This window comes from Pongo pygmaeus, chromosome 19, assembly GCF_028885625.2.
Source record: "Pongo pygmaeus isolate AG05252 chromosome 19, NHGRI_mPonPyg2-v2.0_pri, whole genome shotgun sequence".
Classification (NCBI taxonomy): domain Eukaryota; kingdom Metazoa; phylum Chordata; class Mammalia; order Primates; family Hominidae; genus Pongo; species Pongo pygmaeus.
In genome coordinates, this window is record NC_072392.2 from 85,253,720 (window position 1) to 85,272,181 (window position 18,462).

At 40.1% G+C, this 18,462-nt stretch overlaps 1 protein-coding gene across 9 annotated transcripts in view; it reads right to left on the reverse strand.

Moving 5' to 3' along the window:
* Nucleotides 1-7,582: 7,582 nt before the first annotated feature.
* Nucleotides 7,583-18,462, reverse strand: part of HELZ (helicase with zinc finger) — a 174,411-nt gene continuing 163,531 nt past the window's right edge. For all 9 annotated transcript variants that reach the window (XM_063656480.1, XM_063656478.1, XM_054459612.2 and 6 more), the window contains one exon: nucleotides 7,583-15,724. In XM_063656480.1, coding sequence (XP_063512550.1) covers nucleotides 15,390-15,724 — 335 coding nt within the window. In that variant the 3' untranslated portion in view covers nucleotides 7,583-15,389. The remainder of the gene's footprint in view (nucleotides 15,725-18,462) is intronic.

The following is an 18,462-nucleotide window of genomic DNA, read 5'->3' on the forward strand; positions in this document are numbered from 1 at the left end:
TGCCTCAGCCTCCCAAGTAGCTAGGATTACAGGTGCCCGCCACCATGCCTGGCTGACTTTTTTTTTTTTAAGTAGAGATGGGGTTTCAGCGTGTTGGCCAGGCTGGTCTCGAACTCCTGACCTCAGGTGATCCACCTGCCTCCGCCTCCCAAAGTGCTAGGATTATAGGCATGAGCCACCGAGCCTGGCCCCAACCCATGACTTCTCTTAACCAAACCGACTCTGCCTTTTTTGTTCCCTCACTTTGATGGGCACCCTATGTACCTACGCCCCCAAGCCAGAGTTGCTGTCATTTCTTGGACTCCTATCTTGCTCACTGAGCCAAGCCTCACAGATTCTGCTTCTGAAATGACTCCCAAATCCATCCCCTCATTTTCATTCTTTCTGTCACTGCCTAAGGGCTCTCTGACCCTCTCTCTGCCACTGGTGAGCACTGACTGCTCTGGAGAACCCTGTTTCTCAAACATTCCAAGCCAGCTGACATCCCTCCCACATGGGGCCTCCTTCACTTAAATAAACACATGCTTACTGAGTATATTTGCTTTCCATGGATGCTGTAGCAAATAACGGAAACATAGTGGCTTAAAATAACACAAACTTATTCTGCTAGTTCTGGAGATCAGAAGTCTGAAATGAGTCTTATGAGGCAAAAATCAAGGTGTCCACGGGGATAGTTCCTTCTGGAAGCTTCAGGTGAGAATTGTTCGCCTTGCTTTTCCTGTTTCTGGAGTTAGATGGCACTCCTTGGTTTGTGGGTGCGTCACTCCAATCTCTGCTTCCATCATGGCATCTCTGCCTCTTTACTTTGATTCTCCTGCCTACCTCTTAGAAGGGCCCCTGTGATTATACTGGGCCTGCTCAGAAGATCCAGAAGAATCTCTTCACCTCAAATCCTTCACTTAGGCCGGGCACGGTGGCTCACACCTGTAATCCCAGCACTTTGAGAGGCCGAGGCAGGTGGATCACGAGGTCAGGAGATCGAGACCATCCTGGCTAACACGGTGAAACCCCATCTCTACTAAAAATACAAAAAATTAGCCGGGCGTGGTGGCGGGCGCCTGTAGTCCCAGCTACCCGGGAGGCTGAGGCAGGAGAATGGTGTGAACCCAGGAGGTGGAGCTTGCAGTGAGCCGAGATCGTGCCACTGCACTCCAGCCTGAGCGACGGAGCAAGACTCAGTCTCAAAAAAAAAACAAAAGAAACGAAAAAACAAATCCTTCACTTCAGCACACCTGCCAAGTCCCTTTTTCCATGTAAAGAAACAGGTCTCACAGGTTAGGAAGTGGACATCCACACACAGGTTCTGAGGATTCGGATGGGGACATTTGGGGACGACCACTGTTCTGTCTACCACATTGATGATCAACATTGTGTGCCAGGCTAGGCACTGTGCTAAACTAGAATAAAACAAGGAATAAATTACAGTCCTGTCCTTCAGGAACTCAGAGTTCAATGGCAGATGATTTTAAAGTAAAGTGCTGGTCAGGCGAGGTGGCTCATGCCTGTAATCCCAGCACTTTGGAAGGCCAAGGCAGGTGGATCACCTGAGGTCAGGAGTTCCAGACCAGCCTGGCCAACATGCTGAAATCCCATCTCTACTAAAACTACAAAAAGTTAGCCGGGCGTGATGGCAGGTGCCTGTCAGCTACTCGGGAGGCTGAGGCAGGAGAATCGCTTGAACCCGGCAGGCAGAGGTTGCAGTGAGCCAAGATGGTTCCACTGTACTCCAGCCTGGGCAACAAGAGCGAAAGTCCATCTCAAAAATTAAAATAAAAATAAAAAATAAAAAGTAAAATCCTATGAGATTTGGGATGAGGAGTAAGCTCTATTTTTTTTATCTTGCTCAAATTCCTACCTAAGGAGTCTAAGGAGTCATGCCCTACAAATCACAATCCTCATCAGATAGGTTTTATTTGACCCTATATATTGTGACTTACTTTTCAATCTGACTGGCATAACATTATGAGACAAGGAAAAAAATATTTAACCCCAAAATATATTTCCTTGCCATACCTCGAAATTACCCTGCAAAGTCTCTTGTGGGAAAAATCCACATTCTATAGACAATCCATTTCCCCCTTTGTTTTCCTTCCTTTCTTTCCAGATCCAGCAGATAATCAACTAAGAGCCAGGCACCCTTTTAGGTCTGATAAGAAACATTTTAGACCAGCTGCGGTGGCTCACGCCTGTAATCCCAGCACTTTGGGAGGCCGAAGTGGGTGGATCACCTGAGGTCAGGAGTTTAAGACCAGCCTGGCCAACGCAGTGAAAACCCATCTCTACTAAAAATACAAAAATTAGCCAGGTGTGGTGGCACACGTCAGTAATCCCAGCTACTCGGGAGGCTGAGGCACGAGAATTGCTTGAACCTGGGAGGCAGAGATTGCAGTAAGCCGAGATCATGCCACTGCACTCCAGCCTGGGTGACAGAGCAAGACTCCGTTTCAAAAAAAAAAAAAAAAAGAAACATTTTACAATCTGCTCTCTCTCTCTCTCTGAAGTCTGTTATCTAACAGATTCCTCTGCACAATAAAACTTGGTCCCCACAATCCTTTATCTTAACCTGAACATTCCTTTCCATTAATCCCAGGTCTTCAGATAAACTCAACCAATTGTCAACCAGAAAATATTTAAATTTACCTATAGCCTGGAAGCCCCCACTTTGAGTTGCCCTGCCTTTCTGAATCAAACCGATATATTTCTTAAATGTATTTGATGGATGTATCATGCCTCCGTAAAATATATAAAATCAAGCTGCGCACCGAATACATTGGGTACCTGTTCTCGGGACCTCCTGAGGGCTGTGTCATGGGCCATGGTCACTCGAATTTGGCTCAGAATAAATCTCTTCAAATATTTTACAGAGTTTGACATTTTCTGTTGACAGGGAGGGTTCCTTTTTTTGTTGTTGTTGTTGTTTCGAGACGGAATCTCGCTCTATCACCAGGCTGGAGTGCAGTGGTGCGATCTCGGCTCACTGCAACCTCCACCTCCCGGGTTCAAGCAATTTTCCTGCCTCAGCCTCCCGAGTAGCTGAGATTACAGGCACATGCCACCATGCCTAGCTAATTTTTGTATTTTTAGTAGATACAGGGTTTCACCATGTTGGCCAAGCTGGTCTCGATCTCTTGACCTTGTGATCCGCCCACCTTGGCCTCCCAAAGTGCTGGGATTACAGGGGTGAGCCACTGCTCCCGGCCTCAGGAGGGTTCCTTGGAAGCATAGAAGGGGCATGTGGCCTGGCCCTGTCTACACTACTTGTTCTGCAGGGCCCAGCTCAGACATTATGAGGTGATGCTCTCCAACTCCTCAGGGCAAAATTCATGCTTCTCTCCTCTTTGACATTTTGTTCATATTTCTAGTACTTACCTCACTGTAGTATAGCTCATTGGGCCACATGCTTTGCTGATTATAAATTCTTTGAAAGTAAGGCCTGTATTTTCTGCAGAATCATCCTGCCAGCCAGAATCACCCACTCCCCACAATCCTTTTGCCAAATCCTCTGCACAGCAGCACACAGTGGCCTCAGGACATGCTAGTGCAGTGAATAAGCTCATGAACTAAAGTGCTGTCAGAGAGCGAATGGGCAGGAGGGACGCATGCAATGATGCTACAAAAAAGAATCGGGGCTGGATGCATGGCTCACGCCTGTCATCCTAGCACTTTGGGAAGCCAAGGCAAGAGGATCACTTGATCCCAAGAATTCAAGACTAGCCTGGGTAACATAGCAGGACTCCATCTCTACCAGAAAAAAACAACAACAAGAAAATAGCCAGGCATGGTGGTACACACCTTTGGTCCCAGCTACTCAGGAGGCTGAGGTGGGAGGATTGCTTGAGCCCTGGAGGTGGAGGCTGCAGTGAGCTATAATTGCACCACTAAACTCTAGCTTGGATGACAGAGTGAGACCCTGTCTCAAAACAAAAACAAACAAACAAACAAAAAAAGGTGGCGGGGGAATCCACACCATAAGAATACCTCAAGAAGCAAGAAAAGAGTACACAAGAGCTCATTGCCAATCCAGGTCCCTGACCTCAGGTGTTGGCAACCAGAGTGGCTTGTCCCTGAGCTTTGCTTAAGTCAGATAAATGTGACTGAGCCAGCTGTATTTGCTACAGCAGAGCCCACAGCTGCACATCTCTGAGATGAGATGATTTTATGAGCTAGAACACATCAGCTGAGAGCCTTTAAGAACAGAGATTTCAGGCAAGGTGCGGTGGCTCACATCTATAATCCTAGCACTTTGGGAAGCTGAGGCAGGCAGACTGCCTGAGCCCAGGAGTTCGAGACCAGCCTGGGCAACACGGTGAAACCCTGTCTCTACTAAAATACAAAAAATTAGCCAGGCATGGCAGCGTGCACCTGCTAAGGCGTACTCGGGAGGCTGAGGCAGAATTGCTTGAACCCGGGAGGCAGAGGTTGCAGTGAGCTGAGATTGTGCCACTGCACTCCAGCCTAGGTGACAGAGTAATACTCCATCTCCAAAAAAAAAAAATAAGATTTCTAGAAGTATAATTACACTAGATCACAATCTATTTTTTTCCAAAAAGTTGACCTTCCACTCTGTTAGCTGAGCCAGCCCAGCAGGAATCATCTGTTGTCCTCAACAGCCACCCTGAGACCTGATTCATCAAGATGAAGCCTATTCCCTCACCATCTCCCAATCATCTTCTGTTAATTTTGTCCCAGGTTATACAACTTGCTTTAAACCTGGTTCTAAATCTAAGAGGACTGAACCTGCAAAACTTTGTCTAAGAAAAGGAGCCTAGAGCACCCACGTCTGTTTAGCTTTGGAAAATCATGCACATCCCTGAATTCTACACAGATGGAAGACTTAACCAGCAGGTGGGTTTGGGGACCAGGCATGAAGACAAGGCTACCTACTCTTGTGACTTCCGGACCGTCCCTTTAGGCTCCCGTGTATCTTTTGCCTATAAAGGAAACAAAACTCAGAAGACTAATTGGAACATTTCCGAGTTTCCTTTGCAAGGCCTCCAAAACTTTCAGGCACTCCCCTCCTACATCCAAAATGGCTTGTCATCAGTGTTTCTGTTCAATCTGGGAGCAAACAGTATCAAAACTCCATCCTCCCACGGCTCCGTGTGCAGGGGAGCATAGCACGTGAGCCGAGTGTCCAGCTGGCCATGCCTACCTTCAGAGTCCTTCACTGGCTCCTCCAGATCACCTCGCCAGCACCACTTTGTTCTCAGGGAATTGCAGCACAATTTCCTGAAATAAGGTTCAAATCAATTTGCAGAGCAGCAGTTTTAATGAGCTAAGAGTGGGATAATACCATAGGTTTTGCAAGCTGCAGCTTCTATTCAATTTAATTACCTTCCTCTGTGGATTTCAAATCAACCAGAGCTTCAAAGGGGGAATTTCATCACATTCCCAGAACACTGAATGGCAGGTATATGCCTACAGACCAGAATGTGCTAAAGTAGGCAGCATCCATCAAAACTGGCATAACCATGGTGAAGCTGTCAGGTGAAGGGTTCTAACAGTGATACCAGGCAAGACAGAAAATGCTCATGAATGCTAACACTTTGTCACTGCTCGGAGAACCATGTGGAATGGGCAGAGACATCACCGGACAAGACAGCTTACTCCTCCTCCATCCCAAGCCATCACTCTCCTGCCAAGTGTTGTCATAAGGCCACACTGTGTGGGCAAAGAATGTCAGGCAAAGAATGTCAACGGGGAGGGGAGAGCATCTTTAAGCTCTTCTCTTGATCAAACCCCCGATCCAGTTCAGCAAGCGTTCATCAAAAGCCTGCCATATAACAGGCACAGAGCTGGTGCTGGTGGTTTAGAGGTCTGAGGACATCATCTCTGCTTCCCAAAAGCTCATAGACTCCCAACTATAACACAAAAATGGTGATAAGGGAGATATAAAGCTTAATTGCAAGCACAGAGACAAAGGGGCTAATTCCAAGGGTAGTGTGGGAGGTGAAATTGAGTCTCGACTAATCAGTATCCCTGGGGAGTGGGCGTCTGAGAGCTGATGCGCATGCTCCAAACAAAATTGAGAGGCCAGAAGATCAAGGGCTTGTTCAGGAAGTGATGGTGACTGATCTGCTATAACCTGGTATGTGCAATGCTCAGGAACATGACTTGGGTGCCTCGAAATCCAGCTAAAAAATGTAGGATGTGATGGAGAGCCACTGAAGGCTTTTCAGCAAAAGAGTGGTACAGTCTGATCTATTTCAGAAAGGGAACTGGCTGCAGTTGGTAGCATGAACTGGAAGTGAGGCAATGCAATCAACACAGGGCTCTTTAAATCTTAAGAGGATTTCCACCCATTAGGGAATTGATTTGTTAGGACAATACTATGTAACTCGAGCAGCTGAGTCAATTTCAGACAAGTGCTCTTTGGCTGTTCAGAGCTAACCACAGGAATATCTTGGTGCTCCAGTTTAAAAACGACTGGGATGCCAGCACTGCTTCTGCTAACCAGCTTTCGCTCTTCGTACTTGACCTGCACTCCACATCGAATTTCCCATCTTGCAGTTTCGATGAAAGGAAGTGCTTATTTTATCAATTACATTTTCATACTAACTTTCATACTAATACCTTTCTCAGAAAAATGCTTCAAAGAGCATCAATATGGCATAGGGCTAACTCCTGCAGCAGTCACATCTGCATTTTCCCAGTGACAGTGGAGCCTTGGGGTTATTTAATCTAGAGCAGGGAACAGCTCAAGGAGTCCCCCAAATCCATTTGATTTATATGGAAAGAAGTTTTTATTTCTGAAGTCCAGATTAGATTAATGTCATATCAAATCAACTCAAAGCGAGATACCTAGCTTAAAATGGATTCACCGCAATGAGTACAAACGGTACATTGTCCTTAGGAAAGGCTGACCGTCCCATCTACTTACATTTACAAACTTGAAGCACAGTACATTCAAGCTAGATTTATGGTGCCACATTAATAGGATGTTAAAAATAAAATAGCCAGGGCACACAAAGCCTTCTGTGACCTGCTAATGCTTCTCAAAATCACATCATGGCAGATGCAAAGAATTATTTCCCCAAGAAAAACAAGACCTTGACTCAGGGCAATTTTCTGCACAACCAGCAATTTTTTTTTTTTTTTTGGATTGTTGAATTAATGCTTGTCACGCATTACTGTGAAGTGCATGATTATACCTACATAATATATTGCTACAAACTAGGTTTATGAGTTCTCAAATAAATTCTGGGCCGCATTAACAACTAAGTGACTTGTTAAGAGTAATTCAGGATAATTTTCCTAAATTTGTAAGATATATGTTGAATGACTATTTGAAAAGGGCTTATTTTCTCACTGACCACTGGAGATCTTTAAACTTTCAGGTAACACTTTTAAGTCTTAAAAGCATTACTGCTGAAGTTTGGGGATTTAAGCCAAGTCACAAATTTCTGGAAAGCAGAGTTAGAACTTTACAAATTCACACTATGAGTTCTCAGTTACATTCGTTTTACCATTTACTATTAGGAATAAAATCAAAGGGCTGTGCTTAACTTCAGTCAGACCTTTGACCTTAAGGGCAGAAGGAAGCAGAGAATTATAGTTCACACATAATAAACACATCTCCAAATTATTAAAAAGGCATTTTATTATAAATACATTTTAGTTGTAGCAGTAAAATACATTTTGTTACCATGAATCTTTGAAAACAAAAGAACTTCACTGAGACAATGAGCACACTGTAGGAACTGTAGACCCCAAGTTGAAAACTTGTTCTATGGAACCAAAGTAGCTAACGTAATTCCAAAACTAAGTTAGAAAAGATAAAGACAAAGAAAGAAGAAAATAAAAACCCTAGAGAGTGGCTTTGGGGTTATTTTATGGTACAAAGTCACTTTTACTTTTAAGGATAAACTCTTTAGGTATTAGAGCCTCTTAGATGAGGTATCGTTTACTGCAAAGAAAAAAATTGCCATAATTTTGTCATAAATTATGCCTATTTAGATGGCTGTATAACTGGTACTTTGAAGAGATGAACCTGACCACCTCAGTTTTGTACGGCTTCCCTCAGGAAGACTTCCCAAAATAAGACCCAGTATGAATTTGCTAAGTAACTGATCTATGAAGTTAGCTGAACAAGTTTAGATAAGAACTATATGTATGAAGCATTAAAAAAAAAATCCTGTGTCACTAATAACAGGACCCTTTAATAAAATGCAAAACTCAGTATCTTTATAATTTAGAAGAGAAGTATTTTAATCACCATATTTACCTAGGATACAACTACTACATATAGCCAGTACCTTTATGGGGTTTAAAGAATCAGGTCAGATGACTGGCACAGAAATCAGATACAGTACAATGTCATATACATGGATTTACAGGAAGCAGGCATGGTCTGGATTTATGAAAATCCAGGACCCTTCCTCTGTAAAGGGGGAGGCTGAGAAACATTCTCAGCTGCACTGACACTTTGGGACTTCAACCAGGACAAAGAGCCCTCTGACCTACTGAAAGATATAAAGAGGTCTTCGCATACAAGTTATCGTGCAAAGCAAAGTGTAAATAAACCGAAGCTCCCCTCTAAGTTGGGACTGCATAAAGGAACCCAGGCTGAAAACAGAAACAATCCTCTCCAAAGGTTAGCGAGCCTTTTCAGTAGGAAGGACTGTGTCTTAAGAAAACTCCAAATCTGTTTATTCTATGATGGTCTTCACGTGTACTTTTACACCTAAGTCATTCTGTATTCTATTACCTTAAAAATAGCTTTTTTTGTCTTTCTAGTATCTCAGTAAATTCAAAGGCAAACTAAAAACCAGAAGCAGAGCCCAATACCCCCCAAGATGCAGTCCAGATAAAACAGCAACAACACACAAATTAAACAATACCCAAAGACCTGACAGGTTTATTATATTATAGGCAGTTTCTTTCTCAAAAATAACTTGCTCATACTTGTGCACCTATGACTTATGAATAATTCATGCTGTGTAGGTGGTAGATCCCCCTAGGCTGTTTTGCAAACACATATAGATTTTTTTAAAGGTAGCAAAGTAATCAGAGACATTTATTTTCTGCCATATATAACACTTCAGGCTCTCTCTAACACCTGCTGGCATGGCAGAGAATCTAAAATAACTGTTAACCTGAGAAACACAGAATTTGAAAAACAAATCCTTTGCCCTCACCACCCTCCCCCCACCAAAAAAAAAATAATAATAATAATAACCATAAAAACTAAAACATTTGCCAGGTGCGGTAGCTCACGCCTGTAATCCCAACACTTTGGGAGCCCGAGGCGGGCAGATCATGAGGTCAAGAGATGGAGACCATCCTGGCCAACACGGTGAAACCCCGTCTCTACTAAAAAATACAAAAATTAGCTGGGCATAGTGGCGCACACCTGTAGTCCCAACTACTTGGGAGGCTGAGGCAGGAGAATCACTTGAAGCCGGGAGGCGGAGGTTGCAGTAAGCCGAGATCATGCCACTGTACTCCAGCCAGGGCGACAGAGCAAGACTCTGCCCCGAAAAAAAAAAAAAACTTATTTTATTATTTAAGGATTATCTGTGGTTTTCGATGCTCCATGCCACTGCCATCTTAGGACAGGGACTCCTGCACTTAGTGCCTCGATACATGGCATTCTGATGGCTTCTTTCCAGGATTCTCACTTCCACGCATGTGGATCAAGATTGACCCTAAGCACACCAAACAAATGCACAGCTTCCAGACAGATGCCCAGGCAGCAGTGCACACAAAAGCAAACTCACCCTAAAACCAAAGAGCTCCTTCACCCTACTGCGGAAGAGCAGTGCAGACCCCAGCAGGGGTGAGAGTGAGGAGGGGTGGTGGCCAATCCAAAGGGCCTGTCGCTCCATGGAGACCTTTCTCCACAAATGTTCCAGTCATGGCACCAGATTTATAAAAATGTCTCCAGAGATCAGTTTTTTACACTGAGTAAATAAATGCATGGTTGAAAAGACGTTCAGACTCTGAAGGTCTCTGAGACTTTCAAACTGTGAGAATCAGACCAGTGATTTTCAAAGTGTGGTTCCTGGACTGGCAGCATCAGCATCGCCTGGAAACTCATTGGAAATGCAAATCATCAGGCTCCAGACCAAAATCAGAAATGCTGGGGGTGGGTCCAGCTATCCGAATTTTAACAAGACCTCGAGGCAATTCTGATACTAGCTAAAGTTTGAGAACCATTGCTCCATCCTGTTCACAATTCTAAAATCTTAAAACAGGACAGATTTGTAAATAGTACTATGTGACGTCTACTCTGTATTGCAACCTATGTAATTTGCCACCCTTTCCCCTTTACTTCTCAAACATTAAAAAAGTACTAATGAAAACACTTCATAAAACAAAAAATTTCTTAAAAGGTAATATTGATTTCCCCTCCTCTACATAGTTCTAAGGCAGGCAATCACATGCTAGTATGCAAAGTAAAATACAGAAGAGACCTCATATATGAGGTAGAAACAGTTAAAAAGACTCCCCACGAACATAATGAAAATTTCATAATATTGTTTAATGAACTCATAGAATTATATAAAACTTACTATGCTTTATGCTTAATATCTGTATCAAAATAAAATCTCTCTGTTGAACAAATTGCAAATAAAGTCTGGTCTAATACTCTGATAACTGAAACTATATGAATGTCTCTGGGTTTTCTTAACACTCCAGTTTTAGACGCTTTAGACAACCACTGCGGAACTGGGTTTGGGATTTAACCACAGTTCACATTTCTAAGTCTAGATTCTTCTATTAGGTACCTCCCTCCAAAAAATTTTTAGAAACTCTGGTGACTGTTTCCTTAAACTTCACTCCAAAGTAGACATTTTCAATTGGTTCAAAAATTTTAAACGTTACATTAAAATTGTTTTTAAATCTCTTGAATCTCATATTCTAGTTTAAAGTAATAACAGAATGTGTTTAGTAAGATTCACTCCTTGCAACAATGGTCTTGACATTACTAATTAAAAAGGTATGAAAGTAGAAAGTGTGAATTTAGCAGCTTTAAAGTCTCAGCTAATAAATGTCCATCCTCAAGCAGATGGGAAATGTGAGGAGCATATCATAATGAGCACTTTCAAGACTAACATGCCAGTTACTCTTTCAAGATGGAGATGGTGTCTTTATAAGTGATTGGCACCACTACGTGATATTTTGAACAAGAAATCACAGATAGAACATTACCTATTCTTTCTAATTTCTAGATGGTTTGAATGTGGATCAGATGGCAAAGAGTGGAGACAGATCCATTAAGACATTTATACCTTGAGATTCAGGAAGACATAGAGTGCGGCAGTAGAAATTAAGGATTTTCATATGTTAAGGGGATAGTGAGCAAGAAATAATGTCTGGTAAATCATAAAAGACAAATTACTACCATTGAGGAGCTGGAGGGAAAAAACAAAAAACAACGATGGCTAGCCTACATGACATTTGAAAGCACCAATTTGTATCTTTCAATACATTTAAAGTTTTAACCTTGTATTTTTATAGATTCTTTCTGGGATTCCCTTTTTAAAAATAACTCCATTACAAAACAATGCTATAGAAGGTGTCTGTTTTTAAATGAGTATTTCAGTAAGTCTAATTTTCTTAATAACAATGGTTGAAATACTAAAATTTATCTTGAAATTGTTCTTCACACCCTGACTCTTAACAAAGGTGGCTCGCTCTAGCTAAGGGGGCTAGAGAAACATCTTTTACGTCTGCAGCTTTGCTCTTGACATGAAAAATATTAAACACATAAAATCAACTACACTAGAGCAATACAATACTATATATTAATTATCCCAAAGTTGGGAAATTCATTAGCTTTCTCAGCAGCTCCAATGCCTCCATAAAAAAGGAGAGTATTTTCATAAATTGGTCTTAGACGTTGCTATGTTTAATAAGGTAATGCTTATTCAGTGGGAATTCTGCTTATTTTACTTATTCTGCAGTTCTCTGAACTGAAAAGACCAGTTGATGTTTACATCGAACCTAAACTTATTCTAAAATCTGATGATTAAAAAAAAAAAAAAAACCTACACAAAGCAGTTTGTTATTTCACGTGTAAAAAATGACCTGGATAGAAAGCATACCTGTGTGAGGAAAGGAAAATTAAGGTCATGTTAGTTTAAATGGTCAATAATTAACTACTGAGTAATCAAAAACAAAGTTCTGCTATAACAATTTGGCAAAGCATATGCCCAAATGACAACCAAAACCCCCTTTAAAAACACACAAGAAAATATCCATGTTACATGGAATGAGGTTCTTCAAATCATAACAAAATACCATTTTTAGATGATGAAAAGAATTTTTTCAGTATGAAGGCTCACTTTACAAACTATATCATCCAGAATATTGTCTTTAAGGTTAAAAAAAAAAGAAAATCTCAAGTAGCACTGAAATTAAAAAGTGAAACAAATATTCTGGCAAGAAAAAGAAAACTTCAGAGTGATACAAAGGACAAAGATGTAAAAAGACATTATGTGAACAATTAACCTCACTTAGAAAAAAATCTGTTCTGAAGAAATGGAAGCTGGTAATACTTGGTATTATCTGAGAGCTATCATCAAGTTTTCTGGAAAAAAATTTTATATACATATATACATATACTATACATATATATGCATATATAAGGGTTGAACCTAGCATATAAGTTATGTTTCATAAATCTGATTTATGGGTACTTGCTACTACTACTCAAGTAATACCCAAAGAACATCAGCTGTACTCAGAAGACACGCCTCATTTTGATGGAAACTTGCAATGATTCTTACACAAGACTTGTTCAAAATGTTGTTAAGATACTATGCGTAAAGAGCAGGTTCTTTAAAGCACGGTTGGAAAGATGGCATTATGTAATGCTGAGGAAGAGTAAGCTTGTTATAAGTCAAAATAAGCATCTGATGCAGAATCTAAGAAGAGTATCAGATGGAAGCAGCATTAGAATCCTTGACTGGCTATGGAAATAAGGAATGAGGAGTACTCATATACTCACAGCAGAGCGGTGGGCCAATAAGTAGCTATTATTTTTAGTTTTTAGAAATAACTGCTTAGAACAAGGATGTCATGACAACTTAATAGCTTCTTTATCCAAAGCTTCCATCATCAACGTATTTATATAAGGTGATGGGGTGCATACATGACCCCATGACCCTTAACTAAATATAAATATAAATAATTTAAAAACTGATAGTTTTTAAAGATTCAAGTATAGAAAACAGGAGATTAGGCAATAACCTCATGACAAGGGGTCAACTCAAAGCCCTGACTTGACAATTCTGTCTTCATATTATCAGATTGCTTTTGAACATTTATCTAGCTTGCGTTGTTGTCCTGTATATGGGGGCTGGGGGGTGGATAATCACTGATGGGAAAATTATTTTCCATAACATCCTCACATCAGAGAGATCTAATTTTCATTCGGACTATGTCTTGAGTTTTGTCACAGACTTAAAAGCACATAGCTACGTGGCAAAACTTTTTCTTCTTTTCTTCCTACTAAAGTATGTTGAGTAAAATTTGACATTGCTAAATGTGGTGATCTGACATCATACAGAGAAAGCGTGGTGCTGTAACTTGCTGGCTCAGTTTTCCAACTGTGATTTATACTAACCATTAACACGTCTGCAGTTTACAAGTCTATGTCTGCCACCTTACACAGAGACCCACAGCCTGTAACACGAAGCCACACACAAATGAACCGCACTCTTAGCAGAAATGTAGAGCTGAATAAAAGAAGCACGCGGCGCTTGTCCTGGAGCTTGCTAACCATTAACCAAAGGCACTCTTTTATCCCAAACTGTCTGAGGATTAAAAGGGGTTGTAGCTGGCCAACATAAACTAAACTCCAATCATAGAAGAAATGTCAGTAATTTTTCTTTACCTTTGCCACTTTTCAACCTGGTTTTAAAAATGTACTTTGATTATAGGATGGCCTATCAAAAGTGGTCTTCCAAAAACCTGTTTTTGAATGGATCATCAGGAAGATTGGGTTCATTCGAAAGGTTCCCCAGCCTCATCTTTTTTTTTTTTAAAAAGTTTATACTGTAGTTTCGAGATACCTCTGAAATATAAAAGTAGTATTACAAGGTCAGGAAAATAAGGACACATATTGCTTTAAATGTGTGACAAGACCATAAGTTTCAAGAGGGTAAACATTTTCCTTTGGATTTTACCAAAATTCATTCAAAGCAATTTTTAGATGGTAGAATATTTAAGATGGCTATTTAAATTTTATATTGTGTACAAGTTCAATAAGGGGTATTTTAGAAGAATTGAAAGACATGAAAAACAAGGGTAGTTTTCTGCCCCAGATTCTGATGAATTTTGATACATTTTTGACAAACATTGTATTTCTTCTTTAATGGTGTTCCTCAAACAAGACAGCTAGCAAAATATTTGAATTGCCACGTATAATGTCACATTTTAATGTAAACATCAAATAAGGTACCAAAATTTTTACTGGAGGGAAAAAAACCCAAACCTTAAAGCGGCACAATTCTTTATACCACTGGAGAAGAGGGAAGCCAGGTTACAAACATTTACACATGCATAGTGAGAAAAAAAGAATTTTACTAAATTCACGCATTTTTAAAATAGTTATCAAGTCTACTAAGCACCAACAATCCTAAAAATTTTTCAGCTTCTTGATTTGTTTTAAAAAAAAAAAAACACACACACTATCAAATTAACATTAAAAACAAGCTTGAAGTGTAGCTTGTCCAAAAAATAACTAAGTATGCCAACGTTTTTTTCACATTTCAAAAAACAGTGGCATACAAAATATGCCTGCAAAGAATGCCTTTAACTCTATCCTACGGTGGATGGAGATTACAACAACACATCATACATAGTCTAAAACTATAAAAGTTTTAGAATGCAGCATCGTGTCACAAAAAAAAAAAAAAAAAGCTGATAAAACTTATTTAGAAGATGCTGCCCCTTTATTTTAAAAAAAATTTAAATGAATTTAAGCAAAAATAACATACATTTGTACATCAACTGGCCATTTCTGGTACAGAAACCCAGCATATGGTAATATTATTGAATAAATGTAAATGCTACTTACAATTTTTTTTTCTTTTTAAATACATTTTAGACAAACTTTTTTTTCTTTTTTTTTTTTTTTATAGTTGCACAATTAACCTCTTGGCTGCTAGCTTGATGCAAACATATGTAACAATACACAAATTTAAAAATTTTTTTATTCTACATAAAAGCTGTCAAAGTTTTGACACATCAAAAATGCAAAATAATGGAATATACTTTAAAAAAATTAGTTGCAAGTCTAGCAGCAAAGCAATTAAGTGAGAACATATTTAATATTAAAACAAAGGGAAGTGTGCATCTATAGATGAAGTCCAACTACCTTAATTCTACTGATACAAACAGAAATTAAAACATTCTCCCTTGAGGGAAAAAAAAAGTGATTATTTAAAATATGAGTAAAAGCCATTGCTGCCAGATGAGCTCCCCAGGCTCAGTTCCTGGAAGAGAGACAGAGGGTCGCTACTCTTCTTGGCCTGCTCAGGAGGGGGCCTGGGCTTTGGAGGGGCCCGCAGAGCGCTGGCATAGGACATGGCGGGCTTGCCCCCCGCAGAGCTCTGGGGGCTACTGCTATTGGCCGACTCCGCAATCTGCTTGTTGGGCATAAGGGGTGGAAACTGGCCGAGATGCTGCAGCACACTGTAGTTGAAGGAACTGGACACCTCGAGGTTCTCCGACTTCAGTTGATCCTCAGGGGGTTTGACAGTCTTGGGTGGCGCTAAAAGCAGAGAACAGTGACACAGATTTAAGGACGAGCCCAGCAATGTTCATGTGCCTCATTCACTCAGTGTGTCAGAACTGGCTCTCATCTCCAGGAACTCAGGGACAGTACAGCCACAAGGACAGACACCTTCTGCCACAGAATGCTGAAATCACAACACATCCAACCAAATGTCCCTATCTTATAGACACATAAAACAGCCATGAGAAGTGGAATAGCTAACATATAAAAACTAAAGTTCAAATCTGAAGGCTTGCTGAAAAATAAAAAACCAGTTTGTGTAACTGTACACTTTGATATTTATTCTAGTAACTGCTCATAGTTTGTAAACAGGCACATGCTCTCTCTTAAATAAAAAGGAGCTGCATATCCAGACTCCTGGTCAAAACAGCTTTTATTATTGAGCTAAGTAATAATGCCATGGGATTCCATTTGTTTACAATGCTACCCTTCCTTGTATTATATACTGAGCAACATGGAATAAGGTGTGCGTGTGGGGACTGTAAATGACTTCACATTTCCTATAATCTGCCTGACTTTCAAGGTCCCTTAAAATTTGACTCCATCCTTCCTAACCAATTTTATTGCTCACTAAACCATAGCTTGCTTTCAAATAACTGCTTTTCTTTTCAATCTTTTAAAACTTTATATAACATTGTACTGGATTATAAACATAATACAAATTCACTGAGGACAACTGGAAAATTTCAGAAAAGTCCAGAGAAGAAAGTAAGTCATTCATACTTCTAAATACCAGAGATAAGCCTTAAGTTGTTATTTTTCCCTAAGTACTTGATTTAGAGTATTTCATAACTTACTTACGTAATGTCTCGTTTTTAGAAATTTTCATTATCACCAATTTTTCTCTTCTCTAGACTGTGATGTTCCAGGTCAATATTTCTAAATATTCATGGCTCCTTTCTCAGGATAAATGCCTAGGTGTGCAATGGGATGTACAAGCCATACAAATTCATGTATTTCACGGCTATTTCCTCAGGATAAATCCCTAGGTGTACAAACCTTCTGACAACTGTGGCCAAACCACTCTGCAGGAAGATGCTGCCCATGTGTACTCAGCCAGCCATATTTGCCCATTGCTTTACCCAATCACAGCACTGGCATGATGACTGTTTAAACGCTTAGCCTATTTTATTAAGTAAATAATTATCTTGTTGTGGTTACAGTTTGCATTTCCTTGATAGCTGGTGTGTATGAACAGTTTTCCCTGTTTATTACCTATTTGCAGACTACCTCTGTCCATTATTCTATTGGACATACTATTCTATTGTTTTTTCCTATTATTTTGTAGGCACTTTTTACATATGAAGAATACTATTCTTTTGTCATATGTTGCAAATATTTTTACCTGTTTTGTGATTTCCCTTTTAATGTTATTTATAATGCTTCCACTTTGTCAGCAAATGTTTTAGATTTTACTAAGCAAATCCATGAACTAGTTCCTATGCGAAGTCAGATAAATATTTACATCTTTTCGTGAATCTTTAAGGGTTTCCTGTTTTAAGTTAAAATTTTATAATCTATCTGCAATTTATTTTATTATGTGGCATAAGGTAAAGATACAACTGTTCATATCATTTATTGAATAATCCATCCCTTCTATACTGATCATACTTTTATTATTACTAAATTCTTTTGTGCATTGAAATCTGTATCTGGGCTTTCTAGTCTTCCTGTTCCACTGAACCGTGTTTCTATTCCTGTATCAGTATTAAGTTTTTTGTGGCCCTATAATAAATTGTTTTCTCTGCTCTTTGAAGTCCTCCTTCTTTACTTTCCTCCTCTACCTCTTTTCAGATAAATTCTGGATATTCTCACAGACCTTCTATTTAATTAAACAGGCAGGTGAGCCATGCTCAGTCTGCTTTTCTTGCTTTCTCACAGGTTGCTTCTCATATCTGGAATTTGCCCATTTACCCATCCAAAACCTTAAACTGCCTTCTCAATCCAATAAATATTTATTGGGCACTTACTATGTATTCACTGCTGTGCTAGACCCATGAAAGTATACAGTTGGTTAGAGCAGCCCTTCGTAAACTTATCATTTTATTGTGGAAATAATATATAATATTCAGTTATGGCATGGCTAAATAACAATAGAAGTGGAACAATGAAGGCTGATAGGTCCTAAGGGAGTTCTGGGAGAGCCAGGAGGGAATCTACATAGAGAAGATGAAACCTGGGATGAGTCCTGAAGGATTTAAACAGGTGGGGAAAGACCAGGAGGGCACAGGAGAGACTAGTAACAATCTCTCAGTTTCTGTGCTTTCCCTGCTTCCTTTTAGGTACAGAAACCCCACCCATCACACTAAGCTTAAATTGGACACGTGGTTGCTCAGCTAGTGACTACATTTCCCAGCTTCCCTTGTAGCTGAGTATGGCTAAGTAACTAAATTTGGCTTAATAAGATATGAGCAAAAGTGTGCATGCAATTTCTGTGTCATCTCTAGCTTGAAGATAAGCCACTTGCCTTGAAACACTGTCATGGCAGAAACCTAGCTTTGACTACGCAACAAAGACAATCCTTTAGAGGACAGTGGGACACAGTAGAAGGACCTTGGGCCCTTCAATGACTTTGTGAAGCAAAGCTACTCAGATAGTGTGAACTACCCAATTAGGTGAAAGAAAAATAAGTTTCTATCTTATTTAAGGCACTGTACTTTGGGGTCTCTTTGGGACAACAGCTTAGCCTTTACCCTAACTGATACAGGTAGAAG